At 32.1% G+C, this 16,401-nt stretch overlaps 1 protein-coding gene across 1 annotated transcript; it reads left to right on the top strand.

The window, feature by feature from the left end:
- Nucleotides 1–1,839: 1,839 nt before the first annotated feature.
- On the top strand, nucleotides 1,840–15,591 carry LOC133183013 (splicing factor Cactin-like). Its single transcript, XM_061317923.1, has 17 exons — nucleotides 1,840–1,898; nucleotides 4,824–5,138; nucleotides 5,304–5,427; nucleotides 5,514–5,660; nucleotides 6,172–6,243; nucleotides 6,415–6,477; nucleotides 6,644–6,698; nucleotides 6,959–7,047; nucleotides 7,326–7,479; nucleotides 7,941–8,084; nucleotides 8,794–8,903; nucleotides 9,269–9,564; nucleotides 9,919–10,108; nucleotides 10,298–10,537; nucleotides 14,766–14,816; nucleotides 14,947–15,009; nucleotides 15,317–15,591. The coding sequence occupies exons 1-17, from the start codon at nucleotides 1,840–1,842 to the stop codon at nucleotides 15,440–15,442; spliced, it is 2,298 nt and encodes a 765-aa protein (XP_061173907.1). The 3' UTR covers nucleotides 15,443–15,591.
- The last annotated feature ends 810 nt before the right edge of the window (nucleotides 15,592–16,401 follow it).

The following is a 16,401-nucleotide window of genomic DNA, read 5'->3' as shown; positions in this document are numbered from 1 at the left end:
TTTCTGAGTTCAAGCATAGTAGCCAAAAACGCCCAAAAATTCACATTTCCTGTCCTAAATTTCAGGCCGAAATCAATTACATTAAATAAAAAATGCAAGATACTAGTACTCTAATATATGTAAATGTAAACTATATTCCACAACCGTATTAAATCACTAACCTGATCGCAGATATTCATCCCGTTTCGGAAAAATTTCCACCAATATATAATCTGTCACATAAGCACAACAAGCTTCCGACATTCGTTGCCTACACCTTTGGAAATTGTGACGTCATAATGATCTTGACGTCACAAGTTTCAATATTTCCTAATTCTTTTTCCAGTCCTCATTCAACACCTTACATCCAAACAGTTGTATTAGTAGTACAGTATCTCTTAATCGGAAAATAGTTTATGGACAATAAACTAAAGCTATAGTTCAGCTTTTAATCCATAATGACATATTTAATTCAAATCATCAATTAGATTTCTTTTATTTATTTATTTATTTATTTATTTATTTATTTATTTATTTATTGCGCTCTCTCTCTCTCTCTCTCTCTCTCTCTCTCTCATAGCATTAAAATCCTTTTAATGCAGAAGATGATGGTAACGTGTACAACGCCAAACTTGTTCAATTTATGAACTGAATTATTTAATTATGTCCAATTTATCTGTAATTTTCTCAGTAGTATATCAGTAAATTTTCAGTCATTCTAAGATAAAACATAGACCTGAAGCAATTCAGGGTATAAAACATGGGGGGGGGGGGGAATGTTGCTTAAAAATAGCCAACTGAACAACATTATTCCTTAAAGGACATACATTGTATCAGTGCACTTGAAAAAAAAAATCCACTTTAACTTTTTTTTAAATTAACTTATACAACAATTTCGATACACCGCAGCCAGAAGGCAATGTTAAGGAAATTAATGCTTAGTTTAAACAATATTTAATGACGAAATTGATAAAGGTACAAACTTTGTTGGGTGTATAATGGTGTAATAACATGACTTTTGAAGTCTGGAACGAATTAAGTATTAATTAAAAATTACGGAAGTTAAATTTTTAAAAGAGCGAACAATTTTTGTGCAATTCATTTTGTCATGTCGAAAATGTAATGGTCTTGATTATCTGACTCGAAAGTAGAATCGATCGTATTAGGTTCCGTGGTCATTTTCAGGTAGGTTCCAGTTCATTGTCGTATCTGCATGGTTTAAAATAAAAACGTTACTACGGAAGTTAATTGATTTGCTGCGATATACTATGATATCGTACGAAACAATTAAGATCCAAGCATTTCTCTGCAAGAAGAGGTTTGTTTTCTTATTATATAGGGAAAGAAACTTTTCTTTAATATTCCATGCAATTAATCGGAACGCTTGCACAACTGAAAATTTCGTCATGAAATTTGTAAATGAGTGAAGCGACTTCAAGATTTATTGTGTTAGATTTAGGTTTTTAAACATTTTATTTTGTTCGTGTCAAACTTTAACTGCATATTTAAAAACAAACAAACAAACAAACAAATAAAAAACAAAAACAAAATAAAACAAAAAATTAATTTAAAAAAAAAAAAAAACAACCAAAAAACGACGACATATATTCATGTTAAGTCATTCATATTATAATAATGATGTTACAGCGGTAAATTTGTTTAACGACTTAAAAAAAAAGTTATTTGGTCACATTTTTGTAGAATAACTGATTTATAGTTATATTGTGTGAGATAAAAAGGCGCAGGTGCGATTTCTGATATCCGGATAAAGTGCATTGAGACGTTTTTGATTCTAAATTTAGTATTCAAATGTAAAGTTCCTGTTTTACGTTTTACGATAGACATACGAATTTGACGAAAATGGGTAGCAAAAAGAAATCTAAAGAAAAACATCGCCATAAGAAGAAGAAATACGAAAGGTAAACCATCTCTCATTTTAAACGATTCTAAGTAGCAGAACTGAAGGACACAGATTTCGTTTGTTCAGAGATATATGGTTTTTATATGTCTCTGGTTTGTTGAATGAAAATGCATCAAAGGCACCTGAAAAAGAGACCAATGCCTGAACGAAGTGTGATCTTCTTCATTACCCCCCCCCCCCTTTACCAAGATATAACTTACATAATTAACTTCTCTAAAAAGAAAAAAATATGTGATTTACCCATCAATCCCATTCGTATGTCTCTTTAATATTCGATGGTGAAACCGTTAGGGCAAGCACAGTTATTTTTGTAATCATTAATCATTATTCTACAACTCTCTTCACCTTTCAAGTGTCGTTTTTTGTATTCTGCTTATTACATTACACTTTTCAGTAGACTCCTTTAGTCTGCATTTACTGTGTGTTGTAAGCAGTCTTCGCCAAATCTTTTTTTCAGTACATGCCCTTCGGGCAGGTTTAACCACTTATTACGCTAGCCCGAACAAATATTTACATGCCCAGAATTTTGTCAAGTAATTTTATTCTTATTTGCCTTTTCATGCCATGGAAATGATCCGAAATCCATTTCTGTCGATCTATTGTCTCGCCATTAATATTGTTTTCAACCTGTACACTTTTTGTGTCTCCTTTGCAAAAGAGTTCCTTGGAAATCGCGGTAGAATAAACTATCGTCAAAATTCTATTTGGTGCTCCACTGTAGATGAAAAATCAGACTTTAAAGTACATTTAATGTTACTGGTATTATTTAATTTGATAATACGGAGGCTTAGGCCTCAGAATTTACATGCCCTTTGGGCTTGTAAGTATGCAATTTCCACATGCCCGCTTCCAATTTTACCAGGTCCCAGGCTTCGGACTCCCGGGATTTGTCGAAGACTGGTTGTAAGTTCATCTTTTTCTTTAATCGATATCTCTAACTTTGCAGTCCCCATACATCGGGATTGAGATTCCGAAGTTCTCGGATTTTCCCCACAAAATCAGAAATAGCTGAGCCGTTTAAGTGATGATAACATGACGTCACATACAAAGTCATGTTTACTGAGGATGCAAACCATAATTTTGTGGCAGGAAATTGCATCAAATCCATGTTTGTAATTTTTCTCAAGTAAGTTGTTGCTATGCCAAAGCCACCATGTTGTTATGCACTGCAAAGGATTATTTGGAATTTAGAATTTTTCACATGGCCTGATAAAAATTTCTCTGAAGAATATGTGCAGATTTCAATCCAAATTTCCTCCATTCCTACACATTGTCCAGTGTTTTCCCCATAAAATTTTTAATGCATGGGGGGAATTTTGCCGAATTGACGGCGCACGGCGTGTCTCGTTGAGTTACTTGTGCATGTATCTGAATTTATATTTAAATGAAAAATACAAATGCATCATTAATTTTATTTTTTTTTTAAATTTAAATGTTATATTTTGAATATATTGTCAAGTTAACTTTTAAAAAACCTAAACAATTGAGTTCTCTTTTATAAAAATAGATCTAATCACAAAAAAATTGTTCTATTTTATTTTCCTCTAAAGCCACTGTCTTTTTATCATATTTATGTGCTGTGTTATTCTTGCTTTCTACAAATTGAATAGACCCTAGTGACCCTCCCCCTTTTTTATTTACTACATTTTTTTTTATTTTGGGGATGTCCCTACTTTTACAGTCATTTTTAAACAAAAAGGGTGCACATTATGTAGCATCATTGCTTACATATAAATATTGTGACAACATATTAAGTACATTGGTGTCTGATTTTTTTATTCAACGTAAGCTGTTGAATGTGGGTCAAGCATGTGCGCTTGAACTAAGTATTTGCCCATAGTTCATAGAGTAAATAAACAATGATAATATTTATTGGACATGTTTATTTTGAGCATATTTATGCTAAAAAATGACTTTAAAATTATCTGTTTAACTATTGAATCACATAATGTCGGAACATCAATGTTATTTATAGAATGACCTGTGGATGTTGGAAAAACCCACATATGCATTAACAAGTGTATTACTTTCACCGTGTGTGCCATCTGACAGAAATTAGTAAATTTTTCATGCTTCAGACAATATCTATGAAGTTTGCTGCACTCACTGTCATCAGTTTGTATATATTTTATTAGAATTTGCCATGTACGGTATAGTTAAAAATTATAGTAAGAAACAAAACTTTATCAAGAAACGGGTCCCCCTCTGTGAGAGGCAGATTTCCAAAGCAATATGGTATTAACAATAAAATTTTTGCAAGAATTCTGTCAGGAGATGTTTTCCTAGTCTCTTTTAGTCTATATTGAACATCCATATTTAAATTGTGTATTGTTGACCAGTCAGATGAAGCAGAGCAGACATAACACCAAAACATCCTTCTTTTAGACTATATTTTTTTTTCTCACAAAGTGACAGACTTTTTTTGTGAAGTGCAATTACTTGAAAATGAGAAACTATTTAGGCCTAATGATGATCAGCAGAATTTGATCCTTTATTTCAATGCATCCTACCATCAAGGTAGCTCAGTCGGTAAAGTGCTCGCTCCGTGATTGGAAGGTCGTGTGTTCGAATCACAGCCTTGACTGACCTAAGTCGATAAAAAATACTAATAGGTAGCAACTGTTCCTTCACCAAGCGCTTAGCACTTTGAAGTGAAAGTTGCGGGTCCTTTGGATGAGGCCATAAACACCGAGGCCACGTGTCACGGTAGGAGTTGGTACAATAAAGAACTCTCATTGCTCAATGGCCCTGAGTGCTGAGTAAAGGTCTAAATTTGAAGCTTTTCACCGGTATATGGTGATGTCTCTACATGAGTGAAAAATTCTCAAACGGGACGTAAAACAACATACAATCAATCAATCAAATGCATCCACATTAACCACATAACAGGAAATTGTTTATACTTGATTTTTTTATTTTGTAGGTCAGACAGTGAATCAGAATCTGATTCAGACTCATCAAGAACAAGATCTCCAAGAAAATATAGGTCAAGGTCAAGATCACCTGTGAAACAACACAGATCAAGGTCACCAGTGGAGCAACGTAGATCAAGGTCACGGTCACATTCCAGAAAAAGGGACAAATATGAAAGTTCATCAAAGACTTCACACAAAAAAAGGAGGCATCGGACACCTTCCAGCTCCCAGTCAGAATCAGATGATGATGGAGGTTCATCTCGCATCAGAAATATGGAGAAATCGAAGATTGAAACCATTCTCAAAAATAAAGAGGAGAGAAAGTAAGTGGGGGTTTATAGTCTTTTAAAGTAAATTCATGCAGCATACTTTCACATAAAAGGCAATAGAAATATTTTGTGATAAGTAATTTTGACTTGCTGAAATAAGTCAAGCAGGGTTTATTTTGAGACATACTAAATGAAACACAAAATTGCTTTTTGTAATAGACGAGAGAAAGAATTAATGAAGACATTGGAAACACCAGAAGAAAAACGAGCCAGAAGATTGGCAAAAAAAGAAGCAAAAGAAAGACGACGCAAGGAAAAGATGGGTTGGGACAAAGACTATTTGGTATATATACAATCCATTTTTAGATAAAATTTACAATTTGAAGTCTGATGAAATAATCATTATATAATATTGCTTGTTTAATTTAGGGTTACACAAATGCAGACAATCCATTTGGAGATGAGCATCTCTTAGATACATTTGTTTGGAACAAAAAGATGGAAAAGGAAGGAAAAAAGCACATGAATGAAGACGAAATCCACAGACACCAGAAAATGAAACTGGAAGAAAGTAGGGTAAGTGAACTAAAGGGAAAGTGAAAATAAACAACTCAGACTTTCACTGGAGGAGAAAGATACATATTTACGGTACATTATTTGATGTTAAGAGTGTGAAAAATCTTTTAAATTTTGTAGATATATGATTTGTAATGAATATTATTGCATAGCATTTGAGTCAATGTTGTTTCTAAAAGTTTAAAATGTAAATTCAGTTATAAAAAATAACACTATATCTTTTGGCTTTATCATGTTTATATTTTATTATATTTTGGAACATTGAGTAATATATGCATAAAGGGTTTTGCTGTATCTGCAAATTAAATTTACATTGTACAAGTATATATATTTACCCTCATTTACAAAAAAAAAAAAAAAGAAAGAAAGAAAAGGGGTAAAAAGGGGGGATGATAGAGAGTTATTCTTTTCTTAGAATGTAAATTGTTGATATACATGTATTTTGTTTGATATCAGTTGAGGATGGTGAATTGAAAAGCTTTCAAATGTTAACTTTTTCAAACACATTTAGAGAGAGTTAGAAAAGGTCAAGAAGAGGAGACAAGAAAGGGAGAGACAGATGGAGGAGAGAGAACAGGAGCGGGTAAGCTAGATATAGTTCTAAAAATAGTATACTGTAGATAAAACAGTAAATGTCATAAGTTTCCTTCACAAAATGAGCTACAGTTTAAAGACTGACCTGTAGAGAGAGATATATTCATGCAGAATCAGTAATAAGGTATTGTTTAGCTCTTATTTGTTAATTTCTGTTCAGGAATTAATGCAGAGAGAGAAAGAGTCCGAATATTACAGAGTGTGGGAAAAACAAGAAGATAGTGTAAGTTAAATCAATTTCTGTGTAAATCTTATAAAATAATTGCGATTGGAAATTTCTTAAATTAGAGTGAAAAAGTATTTTTCAGTGCAATTTTGGCCATTTCACATAGTGAATATTTAATACATGTATTTTAAACTTGTCTTTGATTTTTTTTTTTGACTTTCAGTTTCATTTAAACCAAGCCAAACTCAGATCAAAGATACGAATACAGGATGGCAGAGGTATTTATGATTTTTTTTATTTAAATATTTTTAAAATTTAAATTATCATTAAGTTAAAGGAGCTTGACAGTTGCCTTTTAATTCCATTGTTTATTTAACAGTATCCACCCAGTGCTAAAGTCCGAAATAGTTTCCTCAGAAAGTAAAAAAAAGAGTGTTAATGTGTGTAAAGGAGAAAAATCTGGCTATGGATTTTGCAAAAGGAAAGAGTATTAGAAGGCTTTTGATTCATACATACATTTAAATGAAATCTTTTGTAGCTAAACCAATTGACTTGTTAGCCAAATACATCAGTGCAGAAGATGATGATCTTGCAGTGGAAATGCATGAGCCATATACTTATCTCTATGTAAGACATTAAGAGTCTCCTGTATTCTTACATATATGTAACTTATTTTTTTGTTAAATCACTATATATTCACAGTTAATTGCCTATTGCTATGGCTATAAAATGCTTCTTTGTCTTAAATTATGTCCTAAATCTATAAAATGCTGATATTCTCTTATGTGTATCGTAACATTTTTATATACCAGGAACTTAATTATTGATTATTCTCAGGAATGCTTTTACCATATGTGTACCTATATTTTTTATGTATATACAAAATGATTTCACTTTATTTCTAGGGATTGACAATAGCAGATCTGGAAGATTTACTAGAGGACATTAAAGTCTATTTGGAACTTGAACAAGGGAAAAATGTGGAGTACTGGAGGGATATCATTACTATTGCTAATGATGAACTGGCTCAACTCAGGAAGTTAGATTCAAGTCAGAGGGGTAAACATTATTTATCAGTCATGTAAAAAATACCACAGCTGTCACAGGAAGTAGTCTTGGAGTACATAAAATTTGTAACTTGACTGCATCAATTCTATATAGGCTTAGTCTCATATATATTGGTTAATTTTCACTTTGAACAAGAAAATTAAAAATTGGTTTATTTAAATCTTGTGCATGATATGTTGTAACATTTTTACATTCAAAAAAATAATTATGCTTATATATCCATTTCATCAATGTTAAATCTCTACTAATCTTTCGAATATATTTAATCACAATTTTTGGAAACCAAATATTATTCAAGTTTAATTTACTTTCAATCTGAAAGTAAATTTCAAAACTGAGAAAACACTTGTAAAATATATATTGTTTTGTTGATTAGTCTAAACTGAAACCGTTATTTGGAAGAGTATACAATGTAGACTGGCTTCACTTCAGTATAAATTTTTGTTATTTAGATTACCAGGACAGAAGAGAAAGAATCAATGAATCAGTCAGCAATGAAGTACAGTCCATCTTCAAAGGTAAAACCACAAATCAACTGATGTTACTGGAGGAACAGATCAAAAAGAAGTTACAAGGAGGAGAGGGAGTGGATGTAGGTAAGTGGATTATATGCAAAAGGAGAGGGAGAGGATATAGATAAGTGAATTTTATACAAGTGGCGAGGGAGAGGATATAGGTAAGTGAATTATACACAAGTAGAGAGGGAGTTGATTTTTTTTTTAGTGGATGATACACAAGTGGAGAGGGAGTGGATTTAGGTAATTGGATTATATACATGTGGAGAGGGGTGGTGAGTATCCTTGATGTTTATACATATCAAAGGTAAAGAGAGTGTAGATGTACAGTGGATCATGTACAAGATGGAGAAAGATTAGAAGTAGGTTTACTGGCTGCATTATATATGTGTGCACTATACACATACACACCCCACACAAAGAGAGAGAGAGAGAGAGAGAGAGAGAGAAGGAGAGTGTGTGTTCTGTAGTGTATTATTGCAAGGGTCCATGCTTAGCAATCATACATTTTTAAAATCTGGATAATGGGTACACATAAACATGGTTCAGTGGTTCAGTGGATTACATATGCAATTTGAAAGTGTATGCAAGAGGGAAAGAGAATGGGCAGTGTTTTACTGGATAATACCTGTGGATAAGGAGTATGGCAAGTGTTTATGATATATCCGGTAGATTAGTGAAATAAATGTACAATTGTATATACAACATGGAGAGAGAGTTTGGATATGCATTATGAGGCTGTGGATATAAGATAAGATCATGTCTTCTTATTCATTGCTACTTATTTTAGGATATTGGGAGTCACTACTTCAGCAGCTGAAGGCACACATGGCCAGAACAAGACTGATGGAGAGGCACCAAGAAAATCTCAGACAGAAACTCTTCAAACTGAAACAAGAGGTTAGTCTGCAGCCTTAAGAAAAGATTACTTAGTTTATGTTGTTTTCTTTAATTATATCTACAAAAAGTATTCTTTACATGTACATTCCTATATTGAATAGGGTTTTATTTTTACTAGGTGTGACAGAGTAAGACCACAAAATTAAAACCTTTTTGAAATTATCTGAGATAATTAATAAACTTCTAGATAATTTATAAAAAGTATTCTTTTATATTGTACAAATATGTGAGCTTTTTAAAATTTGAAAATATTGTGGTAATCAAATTCTAGTTATGTTGTACAATAAAAATGTAACATGTAGAGTCCTGCACTCAAATTATACAGTACCTTTCCTTTTACAAATAATCCTGTTCAATGTTTACAGCAAGGAATTGACTCTGGTCCTCTGTTTCCCTCTGGTGTGTCTCGGGGTAGCAGCAACAACAGCACACCAGACAGAAGGAATTCGCCAGCCCCCTCTAGTCTTGGGAGACTATCACCAGCGCCCTCTGGTCTCAGGAGACTGTCACCAGCACCCTCTGGCAGTAAGACCCAATCTCCTGCCCCTCCTGATACCAGAGAGAACCAACCTTCACCAGGACCATCCACCAGTGCTGTCAAAACAGAGCCAGGGGAGGAGGAGCCCCGTCCTGGACCTAGTACAGAGGCAGATGATGAAGAGTAAGATCCTAACTGAAACTACCTTATTAAACACTGAGAACAGGTCTACTGGAGATACAAATTTTTTAAAAAAATTTCCAAATGAGACCTAAAATTCAAGAGTACATAAGAGCTAACATCTTTTAATAAATAAATTAATAAACTATAGATTATGTAATTGTACATCTACATTAAAATATATAATAATATAATAATATATATGACATAAAATCTATTCGCTGATGCCCCGCTGATGATTTTCCTTTCTTGAATATTTATTGTGACATGCAGTTGAAAACCACAACACATAGTGTATGAAATGATTTGATAATGAGGATAAGGCATGATAAACTACAACTTATTTTATTGTTACAGTGATGAGGCACTGATTACAGAAGAAGACTTGGAGGATCAATCTTACATTGATTATGAAGCTGGAAATTACTCCCCTAAACTACTCAGGCCGAGTGAACTAGAGATTGATACTGTTGTGTATGACCCCACAGATGACATGAGAAAACTGGAGCTGGCCAGGCAGCAAGTGTTATCAACAGGGCGAGTCAGGGTAAGAGTAAAATTATTAGCTGTAGTTGATATCCATTTAACTGGTCAAGATTTGCTTTCAGTAGTTGTAAGTGTTATCTAGTTTATCTAATTCAGGGTAGAGTTTACATGTTATTTACTGGATAGGTCATGGTACAGTTGCAATAGCTTCATAGTTAAGTCATATGATAAATTCTGTATTTCACTTTAGTTGGATGGAGAGACAGAATTTGAGAAGAAAGCCAGGGAGGGAATGAATGATGATGAGGCAACATTCAGTGTAGAAATTCCTACGGAGCACCAGAAATTTTTATGGTCTGACAAGTATCGTCCTCGTAAACCACGGTTCTTTAACCGAGTTCACACTGGCTTTGAGTGGAACAAGTACAATCAGACCCATTATGACATTGATAATCCTCCACCCAAGATTGTACAGGGATACAAATTTAATGTAAGAATTTATTCCATTACAATATTGACACCCAATAACTCTTAATTTTACAGGTACAGGGTATTCATATTGAATATTAAAGCAATATGAGCTGCAACTTTGATGTCGAAATTTTTTTGTCGCAAAATTGTAATTAACTATTTCAGTGACAGAAAAAAGAATGTTTGTGAACGTCTGTTGTTCATATTTGCGACGGAAGAACTATTTATAAGCTTTGATTGAAGCAAAATTACATTATTGTGGTCCTGTACAATATTGATTTCTTATATAATACTGTACATTCTATTGTACATTCTGTAACAATTTAATTCAATTCAATTCACTTTATTGACAATTACCATGTCGGCATACAGTCATGACATAAAACGAATTAACAAGAATAATACATACATATACAAAGTGACAAATGTGAGTTGAACAAAATAATGTAGAGTATATTCACATATTTCTAAGTATTCATTGCTGACTTTCTTTTCTGGTGTCAAAGCACTTTTTCAAAAAACAACATATCCTTCTAGCAGTTGTAATATTTGTAGGATTGACAATTTTTCTAATGGGATTATCACTAGTATATGTGTTTACATTAAATATATCAGTATAATTGCCTCTAAATTGGTCATACTTTGAACAGTATAGAACAAAATGTTTTTCATCTTCAATAAATAATTTACATGAATAGCATAAACGTTTTTCTCTAGGAATAGGGGGTTTACAGTATCTGCCCGTTTCAATATATAATGGATGGGCACTGATCCTTAATTTTGTTAATACAGATCTAAAACTTTTCTTTAAAGGCAGCTTTAAATAACTTTGCAATTTGTATTCATTTTGAATTACAATTTTACTATAAAAAGCTAACTTTCCAGAGTTTGATTTGCTTATATTTTTCAGTTGTTCATGTATCTTGTTTAGGTAATGCTCTTGTAATTTGTTTTTCAAGGTTGTGTGAGAAATATCCAAAGAAGTGATATTTAATTTTTGTAGTAATGAAGACAGTTTTCTTTGCCAAGATATTCTAGATACAAGTTTTTTGTCTTCTTTAAATGCAGAAATCACTAAATAATTATTATAATCATGTTTGTTTTCCATTTCCTTAAGTCTCTTAAAATATTTAAACATATATTCATAACATAAATAGTACAAAGGAAAACGACCCAATTCACATAAAACAGCAAGATTTGATGCCTTTCTATGTACCCCTAGTATGTCTTTAAATATTAAGTGTTGTGTTTTTTCAAAAGGAAATTGGTCTGAAGACATTAAATCACATTTGAAGTCAGTTATCCATACTTCAGATCCATATGTAATAATTGGTATTATCATTGACTGGTATAATTTTAACATAATTTCAGCTGAAAAATTAATGTTTGCAGGAAAATTTGATTTAATAGCATAATATGCTTTCCTAGCACATTCTGATAGTTGTTCAGCTGCAAATTTCATTTTTCCATCAGATCTGAACACAACACCCAAATATTTATATTCATTCGTTATGTTAATCATTTGGTGATTGTAATAAAATCTAAATGATGTTTCATCATCTGTTTTTCTTGAAAAAATCATAACATCTGTTTTATCCATATTAACACACAATTTCCAGTCTGAACAATATTTTCCTAAAACATCTATACAGTTTTGTAGACCAACTTCTGATTCTGATACAAGGACCAGATCATCAGCAAAAAACATATGATTTATTGGCATAGTATCTAGATATGCAGGATATGTGCTTACATTTTTAAGATAATTCACAAAATCATCAACAAAGATATTGAAAAGTGTTGGACTTAAATTATCACCTTGTTTGACTCCTCTATTAGCTTTAAATTTTTCACTCATTTGATTGTCCTTTTTACAAGAATAGTATGTATTTGTATACATGTCTGTCAAAAGTTTGAGAAAGTTACCACCAATACCCTTTTTATTCAATTTGTATAAAAGTGCAGATCTCCACACAGTATCAAATGCTTTTGAAAAATCTACGAAGCACACATATAAATTCTGTTTCTTTGTATAAAGATATTTGTTTACAAGTGTTTTTAGTACAAATATATTGTCAGTGGTCCTATGACCTTTTTTAAATCCAGATTGATATTGACTTAGTAGGTTATTTGACTCAAGATAATTATCTAAGCGTTTCTGTAGAAGGCCTGTAAAAAGTTTTCCTAAACAACTTGCAACACTGAGACCCCTATAATTGTTTGTATTATTAGGATCACCATTTTTGTATAATGATGTTATAAGTGAAAGGTTCCATTCTTTGGGCATTTTTCCATTTTTAAGTAGAATATTAAACAGTTTTGTAAGGACAGGTAAAAGGGTAGTATTGTTTGTTTTAATAAACTCATTTAAAATTAAGTCAGGCCCAGCACTTTTACCATTTTTCAGCTTTAAAATGCTTTGTTCTATTTCATCTTGAGTAAACAAAAAGTCTAATGGATTTGGTTCAGTATTTAGTTCAGTGTACTTGTATTTCAAGCTCTCTTCATCAGTATATTGAATGTTCAGTAAGGATTTGTAGTGGTCAACGAATTCTGAAATTCCAATTGTTTCTGCATTAGTTTTCTTTGATTTATTTTCTTTTATCTTATTCCAAAATTTACTGGAGTTTTGTGGCGAGAGCGTGTTAATTTCTTCTGCAATACTATTGTAAAAATTAGATTTAAGACTTTTCCTTAGTTTATTATAATCTTTTCTACATTTTGCAAAGGCATGTTTTAGTTCACAGTTGTTTGGATATTTGTGTACTTTCTTCCCTAAATTTCTAACTTCTTTTCGTAGGAGTAAGCAATCTGTAGTCATCCATTTTGGTCTTTGTTTATTTTTTCGTTGTGATTTTGTAAATTTTGCAGGTTTAAATGGAACACTTTTATTAGCTGCATTAATACTTTAATACTTTAATAATTTAATACTTTATTTTATTCTAGTTGATCATAAAAGTTTAAGTTACATACAGTTACATCATAACAGCACATTTTAACAGCAAAATAAAATTCTCAAAAATGCAGCTCATATTGCTTTAAATTCATGTTTCATTCTTAGCTCACAGGAGCTTAGGGCTTGAGTGATTTTTTTCTGATTGAAGTTTGTTTGTTAGCCATCTATCATTCCATGTATCTGTCTGTTATCAAATCACTTTTTGACATTTTCTTCAGATTCACCATGAGAATTTCAACCAAATCTTGTACAAAGTACATGTATCCTTCGGTTAGGAGGATTAAAGTTTGCTCAAATGAAGGGCTTTACTCCATTCTTAGGGGAAATTATTAGTTAATTGTAAAATACATGTAGGGTAGGATTTTCTTAACATTAAGCTGTGTAAAATGTACAATACTGCTTAATTTACATGTATTACTTTTCATTCATTTTATTTTGCACTTATTCATTCAATTACTGGTACCTCTTCATTTACATGTATTACTTATGCAAAGAGGATATAATTCTGAAATCAAACCTTATCCGTATCACAATTAATGTTGAATTTTTTTTTAGTTTAATACCTATCAATATACTGTTGAATACAGTACATGTATATGTTGCAGACACATTTTTAATTTTTATCATTCTAAAAAACTTTTTCCATGAATGAATTTTGTATTTCATCAAATAAAATTTATAGCCAGCTCATAAGTGGTTGAAAAATTGGTGAGCATTCTCAAATAATAGATTCAAATTTATACAAATCATGGTCCCTAGGGCAGGGTGGGTTCACAACAGGGGGTTCAAAATTAATATTTGAAATATGGAAAAGAATCTTTTAACTTTTTGATTCTCAGAGTCAGCAGAGTCACAACTGTTTGCATTAGCATTATACATAAGCATTCTCGTATAATGTAGATTTATGCTTGTTTATATCATGCCCCACAGGCTAGGGTGGGGCTGCAAATAGATGATGTAAATGTTTAAAAATTAGTCAATATCTCACATTCTTCAAGAACAGCAGAGCTACATTTAGATACACGTAGTTTAATGTGCATACATCCTGATGTTGTGGAGAAACCATGGTTCTCATAGCTTGGGTTGGGCCACAATAGGACTAGGTAATCACAGTTTGACAAAGGTTATGTAAGAAACAAAACTCATAAAAAAATCTATATCAGAACAGCAAGATTACAATTTGCTGCACAAGCAACCATAAGTTACTAGAGTCATGAAATGACCCTTTAAACTTTGTTAACTGATGAATCAGGTAGCTTTGTGGGACATGGGTCTCCTTTTTTATTTTCAGATATTTTATCCAGATTTGATTGACAAGACAGATACCCCCGAGTACACATTAGTAAGTAACTGAATTTTACAAAAATATGAAGATACAAATATCTCCTTACAATATTGTGAGTTTTTTCTTCAGTTCGACCAAAAACATCCTTGCCTGTGTATAATTATATTAATGAATGTTTCTACTTCAGACACCTATAGAAGACAACAAAGATTTTGCTGTTCTAAGATTTCATGCTGGGCCACCTTATGAAGTAAGCACAATGTACTTTTTACTACACATTTTCAAAAACTGCAATGAATTTTTTCATTGTGTATAATTACACAATTATGAGCACTATGTTAAAATGAAAAATTAAAGTAATGTTTTCAAACTATGTTTGAGGAAAGTGCATAATTTCAGATGTTATTGCTTGTTATGTCTCCCATTCTTGGTTTCAACGAAGGAAAACATTGTTCAACCCTGAAATTTTCCTCTCCTGATTAATTCAAAGAATGTCGATGAATGTCTCAAAATTCGTAGATGAGGAACAAAGCTTTTCATGTATCTTTACTTTTCAGGACATTGCCTTCAAAATTGTACACAGAGAGTGGGAATACTCTTACAAACATGGATTTCGTTGTCAGTTTCAGAATAACATTTTCCAACTGTGGTTCCATTTTAAACGATATCGCTACAGAAGATAAATTCAAGTCACAAAAAAACTGTCACTCCAGTAAATATTCAGTCTGTGTTCTGTACATTATCATGAGTGATGAACCATACCAATGTACATGTAAATATTATTATTGTAAATTGTCATTATTGACATTTCAATAAATTAATGTGAACATAAGATTTGCTATTTTGATTACTGAAGTTTCAATTAGTAATTTGTTAAAAAAAAAATTCTCATAAATACTTTGACATAAAAATGCCATTTATTATCCCCCAATAACAAAGTTTGCAAGGGAATATGTACCATTATAACTGGTTTTTGTACTTGTGGTGAGGATTTTGAGGAGGGGGGGGGGGTAGTTGAGAATACAAGATTACAACTGAAGAAGATAAATGAATATATGGAATGTGTTAAAAATTATTTTCCTCTCTATATTAATTATCCCCTCAGATCAAAGTTGCAAGGAACTGTAGAAGCTGGCCCATATTATAATTCATGTCAATGTTGCAGAGAGATGCAGAGAGATGTATAAGAGCAAGAGGAAGAAGCCTACTGATTTCTAGGTCAAAACATTTAAGGTCAAACCACAGGCAATGATATGTGTAAAATTTATAGATATCTCAAACACTGATATCTCGAATACCATGGATATGATGAAGTGATTTGGAAGTCCCAACCACTTATTCAAATGCTTGGACATCTTAGAAGTTTTTTCTTGGTCCCATCAAGTTCTAGATAACAAGGTTTGACTTTACTTATATTTTCAATTTCTTATTTGCAACAGAAATGCAAGGTGGTCATCAAAAGAACACTGATTTTGAGGGTCTAAAAGATCATGAACAAAGACAAATGATGATTAAACTAAGTTATAGACAGTTTATGAGAATTACCACTTGATCTTTGCCACAGAAAGGCATGTGGCATGATCTTAACTCTAAAGGTCAATGACAGTAATAGGTGTGAGCTAAACTGTGGACATGTTAAAAG

The sequence above is a fragment of the Saccostrea echinata genome, unplaced genomic scaffold (assembly GCF_033153115.1).
Source record: "Saccostrea echinata isolate AGI-Se365-2 ecotype Australia unplaced genomic scaffold, CSIRO_AGI_Sech_v1 ptg000009l, whole genome shotgun sequence".
Lineage (NCBI taxonomy): Eukaryota > Metazoa > Mollusca > Bivalvia > Ostreida > Ostreidae > Saccostrea > Saccostrea echinata.
Note: the sequence above shows the minus strand (reverse complement) of the source record. Positions and strands in the feature narration are given on the sequence as shown.

Bases quoted from the DNA above. Each gene is read 5' to 3' on its own strand.
- LOC133183013 (XM_061317923.1), top strand. From the start codon at position 1,840: ATGGGTAGCAAAAAGAAATCTAAAGAAAAACATCGCCATAAGAAGAAG. The intron at 7,048-7,325 runs GTAAGACATTAA...CTTTATTTCTAG, and splicing joins AGCCATATACTTATCTCTAT to GGATTGACAATAGCAGATCT. The intron at 10,538-14,765 runs GTAAGAATTTAT...TTTTATTTTCAG, and splicing joins TACAGGGATACAAATTTAAT to ATATTTTATCCAGATTTGAT.